General features: G+C 34.9%; 1 protein-coding gene across 3 annotated transcripts in view; it reads left to right on the top strand.

Moving 5' to 3' along the window:
* The window catches only part of cadm3 (cell adhesion molecule 3), an 83,415-nt gene that overhangs the window by 25,686 nt on the left and 31,644 nt on the right, over window positions 1–26,085 (top strand). For all 3 annotated transcript variants that reach the window (XM_051129254.1, XM_051129264.1, XM_051129273.1), the window contains exon 3: window positions 23,141–23,290. In XM_051129254.1, coding sequence (XP_050985211.1) covers window positions 23,141–23,290 — 150 coding nt within the window. The remainder of the gene's footprint in view (window positions 1–23,140; window positions 23,291–26,085) is intronic.

Here is a 26,085-nt window from a genome sequence, read left to right as displayed (position 1 = left end):
ATAGTAGGCGTTATGTTTTCTCCTTTCCGTATTTATGTGACTGGACTTTCTCACTGTTAATGTGTTTGTGCAACATTAAGCTTGATAGCCAATTACAAACATTTCTGTTGAGCATGTGAATGCATGGCCAATCAGAGGCGTTTATGTTAGTCAGAATCTGCTTAAAGGGATAGTTCACCCAGAAATGAAAATGCAGTTATTAATTACTCACTCTCATGTGGTTCCAAATACGGTGAACATTTACTCATCTTCAAAACACAAATGAAGATATTTTTTGCCCAGTCTTACTTATTCAAACCAAAATATACAGACAATGAGCTTAAAGAGACAGACGTTCGACATCAGAATGCTGACTGCTGTGTTATGAATGCACATTGAAGACTGACACAGAAGAAAATAAATTGTTGAATAAAGTAAATATATTAGTTTTCTTCGCGCACAAAAAGTGTTCTCATAACTTCATAACATTACAGTTTAACCGCTGATGTCACATGGACTATTTTAACAATGTCCTTACTACTTTTCTGGGCTTTGAACGTGTCAGTTGCTGTCTTTGCGGAGTCAAAAAGCTCTCTGATTTCATCAAAAGTATCTTCATTTGAAGATGAACGAAGGTCTTACGAGTTTAGAACGATATGAGGGTGAGTGACTGATGACAGAATTTTCATTTTTGGGTGAATTAACTCTTAAATACACCCGAGTTTGTTCAGTGTGAGCTCATGAATTCTGCATGCTTACAAATTAATTCATTCAAAGTGTGAATGCAATGTAGTTAGGAGGTTGATTGTTCTGTCTAAACAGGGTTACAGATAATTTAAATTACATTATTTTTCATGCTCCTAAGTACACACTGAAGTGAAATTTGCATTAAAATCTGACTTGGTGATAACCATAGCAACAGAAAAGACAAAAAAAAAAAAAAAAAAGAAATACATTGGTGTGTCAAAATAGATCTGCATTAAGTCTTGCTGTGTACGTCCGGTAGACCTGACACTTTTTTTTTTTAATGCTGAATGTGATTCTTTTAACAATAGCTTTTTATGTGATCTTTTTAATGCAATATTTCATTAAAGTGTTAATTCACCCATAAATTAAAATTCTGTAATTATTTAATCACCCTCATGCCGTTCCAAAGCCGTAAGACCGTCATCTTCAGAACACAAATTAAGATGAACGCACGTCAACTGACACAGAAGAGAATACATTGTTAAATAAAATTGTTATTTTTATTTTCTTGGCACACAAAAAGTATTTGTGTAACTTTATAACATTACGGTTGAACCACTGATGTCACATGGACTATTTTAATGATGTTCCTACTACCTTTCTTTCTCTTTATTTTCAAATAGACTAAAAAAAACTACAGTTACAGTAAAATTGATATCTTCACTGGTTTAAAAACAACCCAACTTGGATTATTTGGCAACCCAGAGCTGGGTAAATATTGGACAGAACACATGCTGGGTTATTTTGACCAAGCAGGTTAGGTTAAATGTCTTTACCAAACATGCTGGGTTATTTTATTTAAGTCAATTATTGTTTAAAAATGATTAGATTTCTGTTTTAAAATGGACACACACAGAATTACTAGAGGCAGCAATAATCAAAAGATAAACATTTATTATTAAGCAAGAACACATGGACAAAATACAAGACAAATTGAATTTATTTAGGTGAATAAAGTATAGTTTACAAAATTGCATACATTTAAACATGTTTAACAAGCATTTTAGACATAAAAAATGTAACATTTAAAAGTAGAATTTTAGTTTATTCAACCGTTCTCTGTAATTCTCATGCAGGTGTGTCACTGAAATCTGAGCCGGTGAAGCGCTGCTGTTCACTGGGTAAACGCGTTTTTCGTAGCTGAAAGATGCCATTGACTCCAAAACCTGCTTATAAACAAACAGTACTGACATTAGAGAACATATTTTAAGATTAAACTCATTACAATAATGCATCAAATCCATTTATTTTATGCAAGGCAAAAGGCATTTCCATCCTGCGAAACACAACCGCTGCTGCTGACGCAGCTGACTGACATGTAGTCCTTATATTGTGTTGCATAAAAAATGACAATTTAGAGCACAGTTAAGACTTAAATTAAATAAAATCTATACAAACCTTTATTTCACTGAAGAAGTGCAAATCGGCGGCGCTGAGAACTGGTCTCTCCTGTAGAGGACTCAAACTCAGGCTCAACCCAGCGGTTGAGTAGAAAAAAAGGATCCAGCAACTTAGAAAAACTACCCAGCACCTGGGTAAAAATATTAAAAATATCCCAATAAAGCGACCCAACAAGTTGAACCCGGCATTTGGGTTAAAATAATAGCCCAGCACCTGAGTAAAAATATTAAAAATAACCCAATAAAATGACCCAATGGGCTGAACCCAGCATTTGGGTTAAAAAAATAACCCAGCATTTTTTTTAGAGTGTCATTTTACTCGTGTAGGTACCAACTACTGAAATGTTGGTATCAAGACAACACTAATACATTCTGTTCACTATAGAAGTAATACGAATGGCATGTTATTCAGAGCTCTTGACACTAAACCATTAAACTGTTCGCTCTCTCTCTCTTTCATAATATCTAGCTGTCCAACATTCTTTAGGCCCAATTTGTGGTGCTCTTCAGTAGATTGGCGTGGCCTGACTCTGCAGCAGATTGTTCACTTTGTTCCACAGCACTTTTCTCAGGTCTAATTTGTGGTGCTCCACAGTAGGATTGTTCAGGTCTGTTTTTGTGGTATTCCACACTTGATTGCTGTGTTCTGTTTTGGACATTGAATAACGTCTCCCAGGTTTGCATGAATCGATTTCTTTTGGCTTTTACTGCAGTATTGGGCACTTGGGCAGACTAATTCAAAAAGGTTTCTTCTGGCGCTTTATCTCGTTTCTCAAGTCTTTTGGAAAGTTCTCAAGCCCTTAAAAGTTGCTTCTTTATTCTCTTTTTGTTGTGTTGCATATTGCTCTCACATTGTGCTGAGATATTGCTCATGTCCTGTGGTTTTGAGCTGCAGGTTTGAACCGCTGTGCTGCCTTATGTTGTATTTTATGCTGTTTTGTGCTTGTAGGCTTTTGCGTCATCATGTTTATTTGCCTCCATCAGATCTCTTTCATAGATCAGTTGTTTCTCCAAGGGATCAAAGAGAATAATTGGCGATCAAATGGAGTCTTAAAGAGACAATCCTGTCATCCGGTATTCATCCTCATGTCATTCCAAACCTGTGTGATTTTCATGCTTCTTTGAAACTCAAAAGAGGATAGTGAAAGTCAATAGGGTCCAGTGGGATTCAACAGTCTTTAAAATATCTCCTTTTGTGTTTCACAGAAAAAAGAAAGTGATGAATCTTTGCAACGACGTGATGGTTAGAGAATTGACATTTTTATCTCACACGTGTCTCTTCGACAGTTCAGAAGAGATCTCAACGCTGCTCAGAACTCAGCCGTGTCTCGATGAATGTTTCCAAAATTAAATTATACGAGCAGCGCTATCACATTCATTGGTTTTCCGTTTTTATTTCTCCCATGCAGTTTTATTAGAAACACCCTGACACTGAAATAAAACATAAATGAGAATTCAACTGAGCTGTGACATAGCTGGGCAGCAAATGGTATCATATTAAGATTGCGATAAAATTTATGTCAATAATGATGATAAGCTCTGGACGTTTTAATCTAACAGCCTATCACAGCAGAAATAAATGCGACAACGGCCAGTAAGTGCATGTCGCTAATAAGTCTAAATGTTTTCTGCATATCTCTGTGAATGAGTGCTGTGGTTGTGTCTGTTACACAAACACGTGACACTCACAGTGTTTTCAGCGTCTGCTAAATGCTGAGGACATGAACACATGATCTTCATCTACAGAGCTGTTCTGAAGGTCACAAGCTTTTCACTGTTTTATTTGAGAAGAACTACAATCAAATACCAATTGAAACTCAAAGATCTTCACAACAAACTGCCGAAATAAAAGTTGGGTTTAACTTGAAGAAATTATGACAGAAATATATTACTGTTGTATACTAAAATGTACTTCTCAAAGCAATAATAATAATATTTTTAAGGAATATCAAATAATAAGATATTTCTTCATCCATGTTTTAGCTTATACAGTTCTGTTGTGCATTATCTTTTTTGACAAAATGTAAAAATACAATGCTTTGTTGTAAATTATTTTTTTTTCATTGCATTTTAAAAGATTGATTAAATTGTTACAGTTTTATTCATTCATTTCATTAGACAGATTTTAATGATACATTTGCATTAGATTATAATACAGAACCCAAAAATAAATAAATACATAAATAAAATGGAAAGCATAGAATTTAGGAAAATATTAAATGGATTGTGTTCACATTTATTCTCAAAGTCTAAAAAACATGTGAAAAGCATTTCCTTCCCCAGTGGTAAATTAATATTGTGTATATAAATATCTCTATTGTATAATTAATAATATTTTAGGTCATCGCCCATCTGTACTGCAAAAGTTTACACTGCTGTTCAAAAGTTTGGGATCAGTAAGATTTTGAATGTTTTTAAGCTCATCAAGGCTGCATTTATTTGATCAAAAATGCAGAAAAAAATAATATCGTGAAGTATTATTATGATGTAAAATAAAGTTTTTTCTAATTTAATAGACATTAAAATATATATATTCCTGTAATCACAGCTGAAATTTCAGCATTGTTACTCCAGTATTCAGTGCCTAATAATATACACTACCGCTCAAAAGTTTGTGGTCAGTACATTTTTATTCTTTATATTTTTTGAAAGAAATTAATACTTTTATTCAGCAAGGATGTTTTAAATTGATAAAAAATAATCAAAGACTTATATAAGATTTGTATAATTTATATAAATGCTGTTCTTTTTAACTTTTTATTCATTAAAGAATCCTATGAATGAATATTTGGCAGCACAACTGTTGCCAACACTGATAATTCTAATAATAAATCAGTATATTAGAATGATTTCTGAAGGATCATGTGACTTATAAGACTGAGTAAATTATAGGAATAAATTATATTTTAAAGTATATAAAAATAAAACCATTATTTTATATTTTAATAAAATTTCTTAATATTACTGTTTTTTTCTGTATTTTTGATCAAATAAATGCAGCCTTGATGAGCTTCCTTAAAAAAAATAACAAGTCTTTTATTCTAAATTATAGTCTATGGTATAAATTAAACTGCCACTTTGGCATTTTGTAGTGTAATAATTTTAGTAATAAATGCCTATTTGTGGGTTTTGTTGTTGTTGTTTCTGTTAATGTATTAACAGTAATATTTTCTTTTAAAAATGAGGTAATCTCCTAAAAAATAAATATTTTTTTTCAAAACTGAGTCACTATAATGATGTTTATTTGCATTGTTGTGTTGTTGATTTCTCTACTCTGTTATGATATTCTTGTTCACTATGTTGTCTTTTTTTGAGTATCATGTTTGCTTGCTTGTTGCTATGTTTGTTCACTTGTATGTATTGTTTTGTACTTGTTTGCTCCGGTGTGATGTCATTTGCGCTGTGTTTGCTCACACCGTTGTGTTGTGTTGTTGATGGCTCTGATCCGTTGCGTTGGTCCTGATTGCTCCGGTGTAGAGTGGTGTGTTTGCTCTGGTGTATTGTGCTGTCTGTTTTTCATTCTGCGGTGCATGTCAGTTCTCTCTCTCTTTTCTCTCTCAGGGAGTGTCCTATAGATACCAATTACATCCACTCAGGAAAAGACAGAGCGAAAGAGAAGTAGGGATGGAGCAGAATGAGTGGGAGGGAATAGGACAGCGAATGCACAGGAGGGAGAACGGGCGAGAGAGAGAGAGAGGGAAGACGGCAGACAGACAGAGAGAAATTGGAGGAGAGAGATTCCGTCTGTGAGTGTAATAGTCTCCTGCTGTCAGACTCTGGGGAACGAGAGAGAGAAAGAACGAAGGAGAGAAATGGGAGGGAGATCATGGAGAAGAAAGGATGTGTAGTGACAGAACTGAGGGAAAGAGAGAGCAAGAGAGGCCGAGTTGCATGCACAGAGCATAAAAGACTAAAGTGAAGAACTGAAGGGGAGAAACAGTAGAGAACTGTTTAAAAAGGAGGGATGAGAGAGAGAGAGAGGTGCTACTGAGGAGAGCGGCGAATCCCTCCATTTAAAGTCTGATCGCAGCCGAGTGTGGTCTGCACAATGTAGCGCACTGAATATTTCATACTAGCCTGAGTGTAGGTTTGTGCCCTGTATGTGTCGGTATGTAAATGCTATCACTTATGAATGAATACGAGGAACCATATTGTCCAATAATGCAGTGTGTGTTTTTGTGCAAGTGTGCTGTTATGTGGCATGAGAGAGTGTGTGTGTTGTTGTGAACCCAACATTTGAGTCTTTGTCCACTTTGACACGTACGTCCAGAAGTACGTGAAGTGTGTGTGCGTGTGTGTGTGGTAATTATGAGAGAGGGGGTGCTTACAGTGAACACTGCTTTGGTCTATTGTGTGTGTGTGTGTGTGTGTTCAGTTGAGAGCAGAGGGAGTCTTTGTGCTGCCGTCCGAAATAATTCCCATCATACTTCAGTTCTCTGAGAACAAAATAACTCTGATTCTAACTGAAAAGAGAGGGAGTATATTGATGTTTCTTCTCATCTTTCAACTTTTCTATCATCAGCAAACTTTGGAACACACACACACACACACACACACACACTCACACAAACATGCACACACAACACTATTATCAAGCTAAATGAAGACAGTCTATAGACTTGTTGTTTTATTTAATGCTGATTGGTGTGGGTGTCATGCAATCTAATACCACAGTATGAGTAAGACTACTTCACAGCAATGGTATATATCACAATCTAGTTGTTCTTGCTGGAAATTCAATTAGAAACGGTTTTATATATTACATAATGCAGTAATGTTTGTTTTTTAATAAGCTAGTGTCTTAAATGGTTTAAAAATAAAAGCGACTTCATCTAATTGTATTACTTTGTATTTTTTTTGTAACTTAATGGGCACAAAATAAAAGATCGGATTATTCAAGTCTGGCTTCAGTATAGAAGCAGCTTCATATTATGTAACAACAGAGTTAAAAGCAAAAGTTTTGTTGAGTCACTTTGACGTTGTACATACATATAAAATGATTAATATTTCTATAATTATTTCCATATGTAATATATAATAAAATAAAAATATATTTTTAAATTGTATTATTTTAGATATAAATCATTAAATAAAAAAAATACCATTTAAAAATATTTTTTTATTTTATTATATATTACATATGGAAATAATTTTAGAAATATTCATCATTTTATATGTATGCACAATGTCAAAGTGACACAACAAAACAGTGTTTTGAGTCTTGCTTTTAACTCTGTTGTTACATAATGTGTATATATGTATACATTATGTATATAATTATGTATGCGTATCATACAATAATAAAATATGAATTCTAAAGAAAGTCTAAAAAATATTGAGAAAGTCGCCTTTAAAGTTGTCCAAATGAAGTTCTTAGCAATGCATATTACTAATCAAAAATGAAGTTTTGATATATTTACGGTAGGAAATTTACAAAATATCTTCATGGAACATGATCTTACTTGGCATAAAAGAAAAATTGATTGATTTTGACCCATACAATGTACAGTGTATTTTTGGCTATTGCTACAAATATACCCGTACTACTTAAGACTGGTTTTGTGGTCCAGTGTCACAATACACACACACACACACACACACACACATAGTCTGGTTTATTATCTTTGTGGGGAGTCTCCATAGGCGCAATGGTTTGTATACTGTCCACACTGTATTTTCTATCCCCTTACCCTAACCCTACCCCTAAACCTAACCCTTACAGAAAACTTTCTGCATTTTTACTTTCTCAAAAAATCTCATTCTGTATGATTTATAAGCTTTTGTACCCATGGGGACCACAAGCCGGTCCCCACAATGTCAAAAATTTCAGGTTTTACTATCCTTGTAGCGACATTTGGTCCCCACAATGTAGCAAAAACAAGTACACACACACACACACACACACACATATATATATATATATATTAGGGCTGTCAAACAATTAATGGCGATTAATCGCATGCAAAATAAAAGTTTGATATTGCATAATAAATGTGTGTGTACTGTGTGTAATTATTATGTATATATAAATAAACACAAATTAATGTATATATTTAAGAGAAATATGTTATGTACAAAATATTTTTATCTGTATATAATATAAATTATATAAAAATTATAATAAATACATATACTTGTTAATATTTCTTAAATGTATACATGAATGTGTTTGTATTTATATATTCATAATAATTACACATAGTGCATACACATATATTAGGAAACTCAAACTTTTATTAATTTTGATTAATCGTGATTAATTGTTTGACAGGCCTAATATATATATATATAATGTATATGTATATATATATATTATATATTATACACACACACACACACACACACACATATATATATATATATATATATAATGAAATATTAGTCATAATAATAAAATATGCATATAAATAAATAGTTAGTTTTTTTCTGTAGGTTTTTACATGATTTCACTTACTCAAACCAAACCTTCTGTGGGTAATTTTGTCCCTAATGTATAGCTAAGTAAACACAACATTCACACGCACAGCATATATATAAAATTGGCTTTCATACATTACAAACTCCCACTGATGTTTTCTTAATTTTGATGGTGTTATATTATCTTTTCTCTGCTCTTTCTTTTCCTTAAACTGAGAGAAAACAAAACAAATAAGCCGATAACAGGTTGAGGTCGCTTCGTCTTGAGGGTCAAGCTTCAGGTCATAGCAGTTGCCCCTGGTAACCTCCCCCATCTGGTTGCATAGCAACCTTCTTCCTTTGTTCTAAAATGATTTAATTTATGGTTTATCTTCTTCGCCCCCCCTCTTTTTTCTTTCACCTCTCACTGTCACTCCCTCTATCTGTCTCTATATCTCTCTTTCTCCCTTAGGACCCTGTTCTCTCCTCTCTTTGCTTCTATCCATCACAAGTCTCTTCGAGGCTCCTGGCGTCTGTCGGCACGTAGATGAGAGAGAGAGAGATATGGAGCGATAGCGAGCAAGAAAGTGCTCGAAGTTGAGTCTATACTGCTGTGTTTGTTAGTGGTGTGAGTATGTTTATGGTGGCGTTGTGGTGGCTGAGGTCACCGCGCGTCTGTTTGCTTGATAAAGAGATCTCATATCTCCTCCTTTTGTAATTGACCTCTTATTTCTCAAAGTGCTTTATTGGCTGCAATTCACTCAATACCTGCCAAAGCACTAAGTGCTCTTTTTTATTGGCTGTGTCTCGAAGCTAGTGAGCTGCCTTGACAGCGTTTTTGGTAATCAAAGGCGTAGGCTGCACTTTTGGGCTTCGTCATTGGGTGTGTCTGAATGTTTGACGGTAACTTAGTGAGCTTTTTTTTTAATTATGTTTAAATGTACTGCAGACAACATTTTGGTCCTTATAAATTGTGGACTTTCAAAAATTTGCCTTGAACCTAGTGAGCTGTCTACCTAGACACCATTTATGGGCATTGTATGTGTAACTTCCTATATAAAAACCTACTATTCAGTCAGCATTTTGTGCATCAAATGCATGTTTGAATGTTTAAAGGGGACATCAGATACCCATTTTCCACAATTTGGTATGATTCTTTAGGGCCTTCATGAAATGTCTTAAACATACTTTGATTTAAATACCTCAATGGACGTGTAAAACAACACCCTTTTTAGCTCTGTTCACAGCAAGCCGTTTCAGTGCGTGGCTCTTTAAATGCTAACGAGCTCTGCTCATCCCTGCCCCTCTCTTTTTTGTGTATTCGTTGGCATGTTACCATCAAAACTGATGTCAGGAGAAAGTGAAGACTTATGTTCACTTTTACATTCAACTACAAAACACCTGCATTGCTTACGAGACGTTGCTACAAATGCTCGAGCACGGAGAACAACTGGCTGACGGTGGAAATATGCTAATACAGGACAGTCAGTCAGCAGTTGTGGGCGGGGCTTGAGCAGTATGACATCATACATTTTTACGTAACACCATGTAAAAGTACATTTTGCATCCGTTGTCCCTTTTAAAGGGGTCATCGGATGCCCATTTTCCACAAGTTGATATGATTCTTTAGGGTCTTAATGAAAATTCTATAATATACTTTGGTTAAAAATTCTCAATGGTAGGGTAAAACAACCCCCTTTTTACCTTGCCAAAATCAGCTCTGCAAAAATCATCCCATTCTGGTCGAGGCTGCTTTAAATGCAAATGAGCTCTGCTCACCCCGCCCCTCTCTTCTGTCTGTTACTTTAGCCGCATTTAGCCGCATTTAGATACGTTTAGCCCCTAAACTTGCTAACTAGCACATTATTAGGAAAGATGATCACAAAGATTCATAAAAAAACCCTTATACTCACTTCTGCTGTAAGTGAAGCTGGATCACGAATGATTCACGTAAACATAGATGGATTAATGTTCAAACAACATGTAGAAGTGAACTTAGCATCCGATGGCCCCTTTAAATATGAAAGCATAGTGAGCTGTCTATGTAGACAGCATTTTATTGGCCTTATAAATTTCAGACATTCACACATTTGAACGGAAATTACTGTGCTGCCTCATATGCATCATATGCATATGTAAACAACAATACTTTTGCGCAGCATAGGTTGGTTTGAATGTTTAAAGGGGTCCTATTTTGCTGTTTTACAAAGTCTTGATTTTGTTTTGGGGGTGTACTAGAACATGCTCTCATGCTTGGTGGTTCGAAAAACCACATTATTTTTCACATAATTTACATTATTACAATATCTTTCTCCCCAGCCTGGCACAAATGGCTCGATTAATTCCGAGTTTGATGAAGGCCCACCTTCTGAAAAACGAAATGTGTTGTGATTGGTTAGCTGTCCTAATGCGTTGTGATTGGCGAACAGCTTAGGCAGTGTTTTAGTACTGCCACACCCCTTGCCAAAGCAGCAAGTTCTGTTTGCTCCATTATAGTTAAGGTATAGGTCACACTACAGTAGTGTTGGGTTCTATTGTCAGCCTGCGAGATCGCTGCTAATTTATTTAAGTATTTATGTACTTACTTTCGTTGCCCGAAACCAGCTCCAGCATCAGGCTTCAATAGCCTAATGTTTTTAATATGACTTAATTTGTATTTAACATGACAAGATTATTAATATTTCATTGTAAGTTACTAATTATAATGCTTAGATTTCCTAAGCTGTTCAAAAAGCAGCTACAGAAAATGAGCTAAGATTAACATTATCAAAGATCATCATCACTGATTAGCATAGACTAGTTTAGTGCAAGTTTATGCATTTTAAAAAACACTCGTGTTAGAAGTGAAGCTATCTACACTGTATGATGAATAAACCACACACTGCACACGTCTGCAGCATGGCTTCAACACGGTCACCGGAGATGATCGCAGCCACTCTAGTCAATGCTTGTGTTTATACCAGCCGTGCTGCGACTCGTTGAAGTGTCCCAGAAGCAGCTCTCCGCGCTACATTGCTAAAGTTAGGCGGGATTTATCTTAATAATATTCTAATGGGCCGTGTTGTGACATCATAGCACCCGGAAAACAACGTTGTAGTCCCAAGGAACCATTCATTGTAGTTCTTGAAAAGGGAGTTTTTAAAAAATGAAATATCTCTCTTTGGAGTGGACTTTGAGATTTGTAACTTTGTGGATCTTTTTTATGCCCAAACATACACACTGACTAAAATTCAAAAAGAGAAAAGCATAATAGGACCCCTTTAAATTGGGTATATGTTTGAGTTTAGACAGCAATATTAGGCCTTAAAATTTGGACACATTTTAATGGAAAAAGTGAGCTCTCTATCTAGACAGCATTTTTGGGCATTGCATGCATTATCGAATGTTCAAAACAAACCTATTAAGCTGTCTGTCTAGGCAGTGTTTTGGGGCATCAAATGCTTGTTTGAATGTAGGATGCACTTTTGGGCATTGTAGTTGTTTTCAAAAGCCTGAAACATTTAGTGAGCTTCCTTCCTATAGACAGCATTTTTGGCCATCATAGACAAGTTCAATATACTGAACAGAAAAGTAAGCAAGCAGCTGACTTAGAAAATATTTTTAGGGATCATAATCCTGTTTGAAACAAACCTTGGGTATCATATGCACATTTGATTATTCAAGGTGAACCTGCACTAAAAAATGCTGTGTTAAAAACAACCCACCGCTGGGTGAAATATGGACAAACCTAACCTTTTAACCCAAACTTCTGAATAGTTTTATTTAACTAAACTATTGCTTAAAAATGACTATTCCTTGCTTTAAATGAACCCCAAATAGGTTGGAAATAAACATTTATTAATGCTAAACAAATATTAATGTATAGTTGAATAAATATTAAATAACAAACATTCTTAATTGATTATTAATAAATGCTTACTTTTTTATTTTTACTGATGCCTCTAGTAATTATGTGTCTGATTTTTAATTTACAACCTATTTTGGGTTCATTTTAAGCAAGAACTATAGTGATTTTTCAACTAGTTGCTGGGTAAAAACAACCCAGTCGCTGAGTTTGTCCATATTTTACCCAGCGCTGGGTTGTATTTAACCCAGCATTATTTATAGTATAGTGAGCTACCTATCTAGACAGTGTATTTGAGCATATTTGATGCTGTCTAGATAGGCAGCTCACTAGGTTTTATGACTTAGCCATTGTTTCGCTCTATACCTCTCTGTTTCTCTGGGTCATTCTGTCCCTTCTTGCCCCCTGCTCAGTCTTTCTCTCTGGGGGGTGAGATAGTGAACTAACAATGTTTGACAAGCCTAGCGAGGAGGGCGGCATTAACAACAACAACTGTGGAAAAAAAGCGGGAAAGAGAAAGAAAAAAGATAGAAAGAATGAATCGTTCAAAAATGAAGTCTCTCTCTGCTGTAGAGTGATGGATGATTTGTATGTTATAACAGCCAGTGTTAATGTAATTATTTACACTGCATTATATTTTCTAGCATCTTATTGGGAACTTTTAATTTTAGGATGATCCTGCAACTCTAGCAAGCAAAAATTGTGTGTGTGTGTGTGTGTGTGTGTGTGTGTGTTTGTGCTCATGCTCATGTTGTAATATTGTTTCAGTATCATAAATATTAAATCTACTAAAGTGAAATGTGGTCAGTGGAACTGAAATGGAAAAAGGGGAACGAAGGATGAAAAAGGAGGGCGAATGACATAAGGATAAGGGCGTGCACACCCTGGGGGGCAGTTATGGGGCAGCAAAGCGTGTGTGTGAGCGGTTGGGGTGGGGCGGTAATAGGGCAACAGCTGGCATTGAGTTGGGGGTTGGACAGGGTCGTGTCGACAAACCCTCCCAGTGACCTACTAATGTACTGAATGCAGCTCAACACACGTGTTGACTTGAGTATGTGAACTACTATTCAAAAGATATTCAATAAGATTTTTAACAGTGTTTTCTTATGCTCACCAAGGCTGCATTTATTTGATCAAAAATACAGTAAAAACAGTAATTGTGTTAAATATTTGAAACATTTTTCATTATAACTTTGATAACCCATAGTGGTGGGTAATATTAGGGCCCTATGATTTCCCCGATGCGGATTAAACGTAATCACGGAATCAGGTCATAAAAATGGAATTTACTGTATAACGCGGAATGTCATGGAATTTGCCACATTTTTGACAAATAAATCAAAAGTAGGTCAGTGAAAAAAAAAAAAAAAAAAACTAAAAATTAAAAATAATTTTTTTGTAAAAATCAGTTAAGTAGAGATGATTTTGAAAATTAAAATTTGAGAAAAAATAAATTTTGAATTTGAGAAAAAAATAAAATGTATTTCATAGGACCTAAAAAAGGTCATTTTTGTTACACTTTTAATAAATTGTTTATTTACCAGAAAAATGTAAATATAAAGTGGTTTTTGATTTTCAGTATTTCTGAAACATTTTAAAACATTTAATAAAATCAGTTAGGTAGAGGTGATTTTGTTTATTAAAATTTGGTTAAAAAATTCAATAAAATAAAATTTGAATTTGAGAAGAAAAAAAATTATTTCATAGGACCTAAAAAAGTAATTTTTGTTAAACATTTAATAAACCGTGTATTACCAGAAAAATATAGAGTGGCTTTTGTTAAAAAAAAGAAAAAAATGAAACTGTATTTTAAACCTTTAATAAATTGATGGCAAATTGTTTAAATTTCATGATTTCAATTAATTTGACATGTTTTTTTATTCATTAAATTTAACCATTAAAACAACAAAGCATTTACCATTTCTTGTGAGAAACACTGTAAAGTAGAAGTGATTTTGATTATCAAAATTTGGTAAAAACAAAAAATAAAAAAAATAATAAATAAAAAAATAAAATTTGAATTTGAAATAAAAAATAAAATGTATTTCATAGGGCCTTAAAATTTTATTTTTTGTTAAACTTTTAATAAATTGCTGTTAAATTGTGTTAATTTCATGGTTTCAATTAATTAGACATGCTTTTTGATTAATAAAATTTTATTTAACCATTAAATCAGAATCTAGAAAAATTAAAAACGGGAAAAAAAACAGAATCCAGAAAAAATCAGAATTTGGAAAAAAACAAAATGGATTTTATAGGGCCCTAGTTATATGTACAGATATTGGACTACAGTGGGTAATGGACACTCTGTCGAAGCTCATCTCCATTGAGCTCCATGAACCAATATTTGGTCCCACACACACACTGCCAGACTATGATTAAACAAATATGTTCCAGCAGTTAGAAGATCAAACCACATCTTCATCAAATATATAAATGTGTGACCGATCAATAAGGCAACAAGGACTTCATCTAGTCCAGCTGCTGTACACACACACACACACAAACAGCTGGACATCAGAGAGGAACCAACAGGATGTTTAGTGCCAATCAAACGTTAATCAGGCAGCAAAATAGACATCTACATATGCATCGGAGGAAACAGAGAGACCGTAACAGAGGCAGAGAGACGGAGGAGAGGGCGTAGAGGTGAGAGAATACCAGAGGGAAAATATGGAGAGACAGAAAGAGACAGATGGAAGGAGGAGGAAAAAGAAGAAGTGAAGCACAGATGGAGAGAGATGAGAAAGGAGGAAGAGGGAAATGGAGAGATGAAGGGGTTATTTTTCACTGTCTGTTTTTGGACAGTATTTATTACACTTCAACCTGTGTTATCTCTCACATACAAACACTCATCTTCTCCCTCCCTCTCTCTCGTTTATTTCCCTCTGTCTCTCCTTTTGCCTTTCTTCGTCAGTCTTTCGCCGTATTCATCTGTTTATCTGTAATCTTTCGCTTTTGTCTCTTTTCAGCAGCCGTCCTCTCTGCTCTCTCTCGCCGATGTGAGGAGGGTGTAAACGATGTTGCTTTAAATATAGGCTGTGTGCTTTCTACACCCTCACACATTTGCGTGTGTGAGCGAGAGACACCTAGAGAAAGAGAGAGAATCAGATGCAATGGAAAATGACACTGTCTGGGTGGTTTTAACTCATCCGTGTGTGTGTGTGTGTGTAAATACTCTAAGGCAGTTCTTCTCATCTGCTGGGTCGTGACCCAAAAATGGGTCGCAGGGCTTCAGACAGCAACGCTTAAATGCGAATAATAAATTCTAACTAACCATATGATCATGCAGAGTTACTGTAAATAAATAGGCTTATCAGCTGCTCAGAGGAAGGAGAAAAACTTTCCATGTCTTTTGTTGTTTACATCAAAAGCAGTTTGTCCAGTCAAACTCTACGGTATTTTGGGACAAATTCATCTGTCGCTTTGTAGAATATTAAACAAGATAAAATGCAGCCCAGGCTACTTGAAATACATGGTTCACTTGCATTGAGGATAAACTCGGTTTGAGCTGAAATGCAGAAGTACATTTTAAAAATTCAAATTTGATTCAAAATGAACAATTTAGCATCTGGAGATCAGTTCAATTCAAAATGACTTTGAATCATGAATCAAATAGATTCGAATGATTCACGCTAATGCACACTGTGTGCATTAAGTTATTAGCTGATTCCAAAAGCATGAAACAGAAATTGGCCTCTTCTCTGTTTTGTGATATATCTGAGTGAAATGGCTTCTTGAACAAGACAAACTGTTGGGCGGGCTAGATTTTGTCTTTAGGGAATTGATTGGATCATAGCCGTTTACTAATTGCTGCGATGCCATGTGAGTGACAGGTTGCTGGATTGTTGGCCCGCCCTTGTGCTGGTGCAAGTCATCAGAGAAGAGATGCTGTTGCGAGGGAGAGGGGACGGTAAAGTTTTTAATTAAAGATTAAGAGGACACATGAATTTTTTTAAATTTATGCACTCGGATAAGTAATTTAGTGGTAACACTTAAAATACAGGTGCACAAATGAGCGTTAATTTATTCTAAACTAATGCACAGATAATGCAGAGTTAATGTATGACTCATGAAGAACTAAACCATTCATTGATGATTACTACATCAGCAATTAATAAAGAGTCTTGTTCTGATCTGATAAATAGATTAAATAATATATGAATTGCCATTAATTAAATGTGTCAATTCCTGAATGAGTTAATAGTCATGTGCCTCAACAAGTAAAGCCATAACATGATGATATCTTTGTAAATCATTAGCTAATGATTAATTAAAGCAGACAGCTGGAAGGTGAAATGCATAGCTCTGACCCGTTGCACTAATTAACACATTAATTTACACTGTTAGTTAAAACTACAGTTTAATGCGAAAGTTTGGGAACCCCTTGCATGTGAATAATTTTAACAAAATAAGAGAGATCATACAAAATGCATGTTTTTTTATGTAGTACTGTCCTGATATTTTACATAAAGTATGTTTACATATAGTTCTCAAGACAAGAAAATAGCTGAAATGATTAAAATAACCCCCTGCAAACATTTGGGAGCCGTTTGTTCTTAATACTGTGTGTGGTTACCTGGAAGATCTACGACTGTTTTTTGGTTTTGTGATGGTTGTTCATGAGTCCCTTGTTCTGAACAGTTGAACTGAGCACTGTTCTTCAGAAAAATCTTCCAGGTCCTGCAGATTCTTCAGTTTTCCAGCATCTTTTGCATATTTGAACCCTTTCCAGCAGTGACTGTATGATTTTGAGACAAACATTCAAACATTCACTGATGCTGCAGAAGGAAACACGATGCATTGAGAGCTGGGGGGTGAAAACTTTTGAAGATGAAGATGTCCAAATTTTTCTTATTTAAAATATAATTTTTTCCCATTTAGTATTGCCCTTCAGAAGCAACAGAAGATACTTGCATGTTTCCCGGAAGACAAATTAAGTACCATTTACCTTGATCTTCAAATTCAAAAAGTTTTCAGCCCCCGACTCTTAAAGGAGAAGTCCACTTCCAAAACAAAGATTCACATATAACTTACTCACCCCCTTGTCATCCAAGATGTTCATGTCTTTCTATCTTCAGTCGTAAAGAAATTATGATTTTGAGGAAAACATTTCAGGATTTTTCTCCATATAATGGACTGAAATGGTGCCCCAATCTTGGACATCCAAAATGCAGTTTAAAAACGATCCCGAATAAACGATCCCAGCCGAGGAAGAAGTGTCTTATCTAGCGAAACGATCTGTTATTTTCGTTAAAAAAATACAATTTAAATACTTTTTAATCTCAAACACTTAACGCTTAAAATTAATTAATCACACATTTTTTCTTAAATTAATTGCGATTAATTCCACCTAACAATTACGTTTTTTAATATACTTTTATATTGCAATAATTTTACATTCAAATTAATGTAGACACAAAATAAAGACTATATTTTAAAGATATTATTAATATTTGTTACATTGTTTTATGACTGAAGGTGAGTATCACTGATACCAATATTACTGATGTCTCTAAGAAATTGTTCTTTTTTTCTTAATATTTAACCATTTACTATACCCATTTAACATTACAGTATAATTAACAGCTATTAATTTTTAATTATTAAAAAACAATCTTCACATAAACCCTTTAGTTACCTGTGTAATGTAATGTAATAATACATGCTACAGTGCCCGCCACCACATTTGTGCAATGGAAGCGAGTGTGCAATGAGCACAGTATAACGGCTGACAGGACAGGTAAATTTGTTTTTACTGACATATGGCCTGACAACATCTCATCTGACCGCAGTTCACTGGTGTTGTACTGAAGCTCCCTCGCCACCTGTACCTTTCCTGCACTCGTTTGACTAGCACTGAAGTTGGAGTGTGTGTCTGAAAAGTCTCCCGTTTGATGTGGTCATAAAGACGTTCTAATAAAAGCACTTCTTGTCAACAAAAAAAAAGAGACGCGGTTGCGTTAAATATTTTTTTAACGTCGTTAAACTGGAAAGATTAATCGCCTGCGTTAACACGCTAATTTTGACAGCATTAATTAAATTTGCTCATATTTATTGAAGATGTTTTATATTACAGGCACAATATGAGGGTTGGTAAATGTGGACAGAATTTTCATTTTCATTTTAACTGTCCCATGAATTTTTCTGCATAAGTTATCAAGGCACCATTGTGATTCAAAATAAAGTGGCAGTGACATATATTTGTGTACTGTGTTCACCAATCAAGCACAATTGAGGCGGTAACGCCCTGCACCCTTCAGAGTACTCACTTTAAGTGCTCTGCCCTTTGGAGTGAGTAGGACATAGTGGTGTTTGCTTTGAAATTGAATTCACCCATATTCTCTGTCTCTCTCCATCTCCACTTCACTCCATCCACTCAGTGATTAGAGTTGAGTCAGTGTCCTGACATAACCAGTTAAATGGATCAGATGCCATTTTGAGAGTCTCAGTAAGTGCCCCCTGCAGCAGTTGTCCACTGCACAGAGAGCGTGTATGTGACCCACTAATCGCTTATTAACTGCTAACACCGCTCTAATTGGTTGCCGATAAGTAGCCCGCACCGTGCGCTAAAGCTAAAGGCTAAATTTAGCCTATTATCTGTTGGCATAGGTTCACTGGGTTTAGAAAGCTAACTCTAATTCTACCACTGTGTCGGTTTGGACATTCGCACACACACACACACACACAAACACTGCCAGATGTTCTGTGATGTAGATGCTGAGACTTAGTCTTTTCTCATGCCGTCTGCTCACACTCTATTTTTAAAAGCAGCGTCTCGTTAAAGCCTTTTAGGCTAATCAGGCTGAGTTCGGCCCAGCTTCTCGCTCGCCCGGCGCACCTGCGCTCGTCCCACATATTTGCCGGCATTTGGCCTGCGATTCAGTAGGTTAATCCCCAGCGCTAGCAAAACATCAGGTTAGAATTAAGCCAGCGTTTAGCCTGAATCAATCCAAGATTGAAATCGACAAAAAGTGAGAATCATTAGGATAGTGCGGTATCAACATCGGGCCAAGTTTAACTCAGCGTTCAGCCAGTGTTAGCCATGCAATTAGCAATATTTGCCCCGTCATTCAGCCAGCATACGCCCAACATTCAGCCAAGTTTTGCCCCGTGTTTAATTTCTTTGAGTCCAGAGCTTGGCCCGTGCCAAGCCAGCATTTGCCTAGCATTCACTAAACATTAGCGCTCCTTTCAAGCTGCTATTAGCCTAACATTCAGACAGCGCTACGCTCAGAGTTCATCCAGCACCGGTCAGCATTAAAAAGGTCATCGATTATAACCTAAGTGGTAATTATTGGGTAAAGTGGAGCATGGGCCGCCCAGGGCGGAATTATCATGCAGCTAGACTCACACTGGCATTACATCTGGCCTTTATACACACACTCACACAGACACATTTCCAATAGAGTGAGTTCACTTGTCATCTTTTAGATACCTGAAAGGCTTTACATGAGTTGGAGCAAACCACAATCCCATAAACACTAACCAACCAATTATAATAATTTAAAAAAAAAACTAGTGAAAAACTCATTATGATGGCTGAATATTTAGGGCCCTATGAAATCAATTTTATTTTCTCCCAAATTCTGTTTTTTTTTTTTTTTCTGCATTCCATTTTTTCCATTTAAATTTTTAGTTAAAAAAATAAATTCAATTCAATTCAAATTTATTTGTATAGCATCTTTCACAATACATATCGTTACAAAGCAACTTTACAGCAAATTAAAGTTTTTACAATATGTCTAGTAGTAGCTTACTTATGTCAAGTTGATGTATATATGGCAGAGATGTAAGTGGTAAAGATCAATTAATTACGTAATCAAACAGACAAAGAACACTATAAATTAGTAGCAAAATTCGGTAGTGCTGTATGTTGTTTCGGGGTTGGAATCATCTGAAGTCCTTTGAGGGGTTGGCATCATCTCTTCTTAAGTGTTCTGGATCCAGATTGAAGCTTTTGAATTCCTAGTTACCACAGGATGTCAATCCCATGGCATAAACAGAGAACAAATAGGAACATAATTGGCATAGCTGCTGTTCAAACCAAGCAAAGAAAGATTTGTCAACCAGAGCTAAAAGATTAATAATGTGCATTTGATCAGATATAAATGCAGGAAAAGTTTATGAGATGCATTATTTGAATGCATGGTTTAAAAGATGTGTCTTTAATCTAGATATTAACAGAGAGAGTGTGTCCAATCTCTGAACATTATCAGGAAGGCTATTCCAGAGTTTGGGAGCCAAATGCGAAAAAACTCAACAAAACTCAACAAAATCTCCTTTAGTGGACTTTGTTATCCTAGGAACTACCAAAAGTGTAGAGTTTTGCAACCTTAGGAAGCGTTATGGGTGTAGCGTGGTAGAAGACTAGTTTGGTACATAGGAGCTAAATCATTAAGGGCCTTATAGGTAAGAAGTAATATTTTGTAGCTGATGCGGAACCTAATAGATAGCCAGTGCAGAGACTGTAAAATTGGGGTAATATGATCATATTTTCTTGACCTGGTAAGGACTCTAGCAGCTGCATTTTGGACTATCTATAGCTTGTTTATTGAAGATTCAGGACAACCACCTAGTAGTGCATTACAGTAGCTTTTCTATTGTAATGCATTTACACTAGCTTTTCTGCATCAGAAACAGGTAACATGTTTTGTAGCTTGCCAATGTTTCTAAGATGGAAAGATGGAAGAATGCTGTTTTTGTAACACGAGAAATATGATTTTCTAAAGACAAGTTGCAGTCTAATATAACATCCAGACTTTTGACTGTAGTGGAAGTAACAGTACATCCGTCTAGTTTAGATTGTAAGCCAAAAGATTCTGTGTATTGTTTTTTGGTCCATTGAGTAATATCTCTGTCTTATCTGAATTTAACAGGAGAAAATTATTGGTCATCCAATCTTTTACATTTTTAACACACTCTGTTAACTTTGGTAATTTAGAAGTTTCATCTGGTCGTGTTGAGATATATAGTTAAGTATCATCAGCATAACAATGGAAACGAATCCCGTATTTTCTAACAATATTACCAAGGGGCAGCATGTATATTGAAAATAGCAGGACCTAGGACAGATCCTTGTGGCACTCCATACTTTACTGGTGATAACTGAGATGACTCCCCATTTAAATAAACAAAGTGGTAGCGATCGGACAGGTAGGATCTAAACCATCTTAAAGCCTGCCCTTGGATACCCACATAGTTTTGTAGTCGATCTATTAGTATGTCATGATCTATAGTGTCGAACGCAGCACTTAGATCAAGTAAAACTAGCAATGAGATGCAGCCTTGGTCTGACGCAAGAAGCAAATAATTAGTGATTTTAACAAGTGCAGTTTCTGTGCTATGATGGGGCCTGAAACCTATGAAACCTTCTTCATAGATATCTTTTTTTTGAGTTGAGCAGATACAACTTTCTCTAAAATTTTAGACATAAACGGAAGATTAGAAATGAGTCTGTAATTTGCCAGTTCACTAGGGTCTAGTTGTGGTTTCTTAATAAGAGGCTTAGTAACTGCCAGCTTGAATGGTTTTGGGACGTGACCTAAAGATAACGATGAGTTAATAATATTGAGAAGCGGTTCTTCTGCTACAGGTAACAATTCTTTCAGTAATTTAGTGGGTACAGGATCTAATAGGCATATTGCTGGTTTAAACGCAGTGATAAGTTTATTTAGCTCTTCCTGTCCTATAGTTGTAAAGAACTGACACCGGGCCCACTCATCGTTTTAATCATACGCTAGATTTAATTATACCGCATGGAATTGATCTTACTAAAAATCATAATAATAATAATAATCAAAAGGCATGTCTACTTTTATTTTTTTCAAATTCCATTTTAATGCATCTCTAATTAATTGATTTTATACTTTTTTATTCAGAAATGCTGCATTTACATTTTTTCTGGTAAATAACATAAATAACAAATTTTAGGGCAAACTATCCCATTCATGTTAATAAAACAACAAAACACAAAGAGAAAAATCACTCACTGCTCTTGACTGAAGAACTTTAAAACAGCTGCTTTAATAAGAATTAGTGTATAATATGTACAGTGCAGTATAGTGTTTTATTTTTTGAATGCTACTGCTAAATTACACCTACTGTACCTGAAAATAAGGCATTGCTTGCTTTATTTGTATATTATGTGTATTTGTAATGTGTAGCTTTTTCTTATTTTTCAATAACAATAAGGTTCTGATGGTTGTCACAGACTGCATAATTTGATGTATTATTCATCATTCATGCATGTATCAAAAATGGTGCAGGATAAGTTACGTTAATGTTTAATATTTAGAGTTTTATTTTTACCTCTCTAATTCCACATATAAGCACATGTAAGAGATGAGCTTTAGCAAACACCACTAATTACATATTTTCTCTTATGATATGTTATATTTCTTTAGAATCTTGGAGACGTCAGTCAGCGTTTTAATTATCATACCTATCCAGCTTCTGTTCTCTCACTTTTCTTTAGCTTCCTGGTCTTCAATTTCCTTCTCTGGCATTTCTCGCAGCATGAGGTGCAGGGAACGTTAACGATGCCATGCCATTTTTTTTTTTTTTTTTTTTTTTTTTTTTGCAAGAAATACACAGCACTGCACTCAAAGATCATGATGATGGCGACGAAGCATCTAATTTTCACCTAAGTCTTGCTCTCATTTTCTTCCTGTCTCCTCCTGTGTCTCTAACTATAGCTCATTTCATGATGTCATCTTGTTTTTTGTCTTTTCGCCTCTAATATGTTCTCATTTATCTCTGTCCTGTTGTTCAGATGATGACCCCTTCCAACCAGTGACCCAAGATGAGACGGTGGCCGTGGGTGGGGTGGTGACCCTGACCTGCAGTGTGAAGGAAAATGATAACTCCTCTCTCCAGTGGTCAAACACGGCTCAGCAGACCCTGTACTTTGGAGAAAAGAGAGGTGGGCTTCACCTATTTTAAAAGGAAAATGATGATTCTGTCTTTTATTCAACCTCATGTTTTTTCCAAACCTGTATGTATGGAAGCCAGTTTCCGGCACTGAATAAAAAAAAAAAAATGATAATTGCAACTTTTTATCTCAGAATTCTGACTTTTTTCTAGCAATTGCGAGTTTACATTTTGCAATTTTGAGAAAAACAGTAGAATTGCGTGATATAAACTCATAATTCTGAATTGTAAATTCATGTCTTGCAGTTGTAAACATATTCGTCTTTTCCCTCTCAAAATTGTACGTTATAACTTGCAATTGTGAGTTTAAATCTCACATATGTAAGAAAAGAAAATCAGAATTGTGGGGGGGAAAGTTTGCGTGTTTTTATCTCACAACTGTGACTTTATTTCTTGCAATTTGTGAGTTTATATTTATATCAGTTCTGAAAAAAAGTCAGAATTGCAAGATATACACTCACAATTGTGAGAAAAATAGTCATAACTCCGAGTTAATGTCGGAATTCTGAGAAAAACTCGCAGTTGAGTTAACAATTGTGAGTTAAAATCACGCAATTCTGAGAAAAAAGTTAGAATTGTTAGTTTACATCTTGCAGTTCTAATTTCATTTCTCAGAACTGACTTTATAACTCACAATTGCATGTTTATGTTTCACATTTCTGAGAAAAAAGTCAGAATCGTGAGATAAAAAGTTGCAAAAACCTTTTTTTATTTTTTATTCAGTGGTGGAAACGGGTTTCCATATGTATGACTGACTTTCTTTTGTGAAACACAAAAACAGATGTTTTGTGCAATGTCCTGGCTGCTCTTTTCTATATAATAAAAGGGAATGGGGACTGAAAAAGACAAAAAAGCACCAAGAAGTACTTAGTTGTTTAACATATTTCCATCAGATCAGCAAACATTCATTCTGCCCAGCTGCATTATGTTTAATAACTCTTTTTTTACAATCCAATCAATACTTGATGAATAAAATGAAGTCTCGTCATACAATTTTAATCGTTTGAGAATTTTTACATATATTTATTTTTTTAGTAGAATATCCTTTCCCACAAAAAATCGTCAAATTATCGATAAAACTGGTTGTAAACGGAAATTCGCATTGATTTTAACAAAAAGACATTTCATGACCTCTCCTTTACTCATTCGCTTTTAAAAACGTGGTTCGTGAATACAATTATTCACCATTTTGGTTTGAACAGGAAATTGATTTTCCTTGGACCCTTCCTTAGAGATTGCTACAGACTCTCGGTCCCTCAACGCCAAACACAAAAAGAATACGTGAGACACCTTTCTAAAACATTAATATCACCCTAAAAACAAACAGGTGGCTCTGTGATAACAAAAAGCGAGGTGATGGGGAGAGAAAGACAGAGAGAGAACAGAGGGGTGACCTGATTAAAGAGGAAAACAAAAGAAGGCGACAAGAGAGCATTATGAAAAAGCAGAAATAGAAAACAGTCTATTGAACGAGAAGGAAGGAGTGTTAAAAAAAAGGTGGAGAGAAATCCAGTCTCACAGATGGACTTTAAAAATCACTTTTTTTATTTTTTTTTTTTGTTGTTGTTTTCACAAAAAAAATATCAAAACACCCTTAAAACTATATAAAACATTTGTTTTAAAGTGACTATTTAATGTGGATCAATACATTTTAGCAAAATTGTGCAAGATAAACATTTCCAATTAAGTATATTTCCTTCCCTGTTGCTTTAAGTTTAAATCAAGCTAAAACAATTTGGTAAGATATAAAATCGATTTATCCTACACAATATTGCTTCTCAAGTAAATTTATCTTGTTTGAAGGATGTTTAGATATTTGGAAAGGAAATTAAAAATGCTGTTTAAGAAAATTGTTGTAGTTTAGAAAAGAGAGAGAGCACAGTAAAAGGAGAACAGGAGACACACACATATGCACCAGTAAGAAGAGATGAACAGATAAGGGTGGAGGAACGATGGATGGGTGGATGAGCAAAGGGAGATAAAGGGAGGAATGACAAAGGAGGAGTGTGTGCATGAAAGAGCAGGATGGAGGACAGAGGAACAGCAGCTGATGAAGACAAATTAAGTGCCCTTCACTTGCTGATAAACCATGAAGCACACATACACACACACACATTTACTGTAAATCTGTGTTAGACAGTTTTCTTTTGTTCAAAGGTGAAGTGTGTAATTTCTGCTCCATTAGCAAAAATAATAACTTTTCAAACAGAAGCCAGTGGGTGGGGGAGGGCTTATTCTACAGAGCATGTGATTGGATAAAAATCAGTGTAGTGCAGAATGAGTCATCAGCATCTTTGTTCCATTTTGCCAGAAGAGAACAGTGTTGTTATTGTTAAATAAAACTATCAATTGTTTTTGTTAATTGAAATAAAGCTGAGACAAAATAAAATATGAGTGTTAGATAAAAAATGTTTTGCTATTTTCAGTTTTTATTTAAATTTGAGTTTACTTTTTAAAGTTTTACAGTTTCTTTGTGATTTTTAACTTTTTAAATGGTTAACTAAAACTGTTAATTGTTTTTATTAACTGAAGTAAAACTTACAAAATTAAATGTAAATGTTAGATGAAAATGTAAACTTAAAAAAATATTTTTGCTATTTTCGATTTTAATTTTAATTTAAGTAATTTACATTTTAATTTTGTAAGTTTTACATTTTTTGTCATTTTTATTTAGTTTTTTTTGTTTTGTTTTATTTCTTTTAAGTTTTATTTTTTATTTCAGTTCATTTTTAGTCATTTTAGTACTTTAAAAAAACATTTCTAATATTCATTTAAGTTTTTTATGTT

This window comes from Labeo rohita, chromosome 2, assembly GCF_022985175.1.
Source record: "Labeo rohita strain BAU-BD-2019 chromosome 2, IGBB_LRoh.1.0, whole genome shotgun sequence".
Classification (NCBI taxonomy): Eukaryota; Metazoa; Chordata; class Actinopteri; order Cypriniformes; family Cyprinidae; genus Labeo; species Labeo rohita.
The sequence above is the reverse complement of the archived record's forward strand: the minus strand, read 5'-3'. Positions and strand labels throughout refer to the sequence as shown.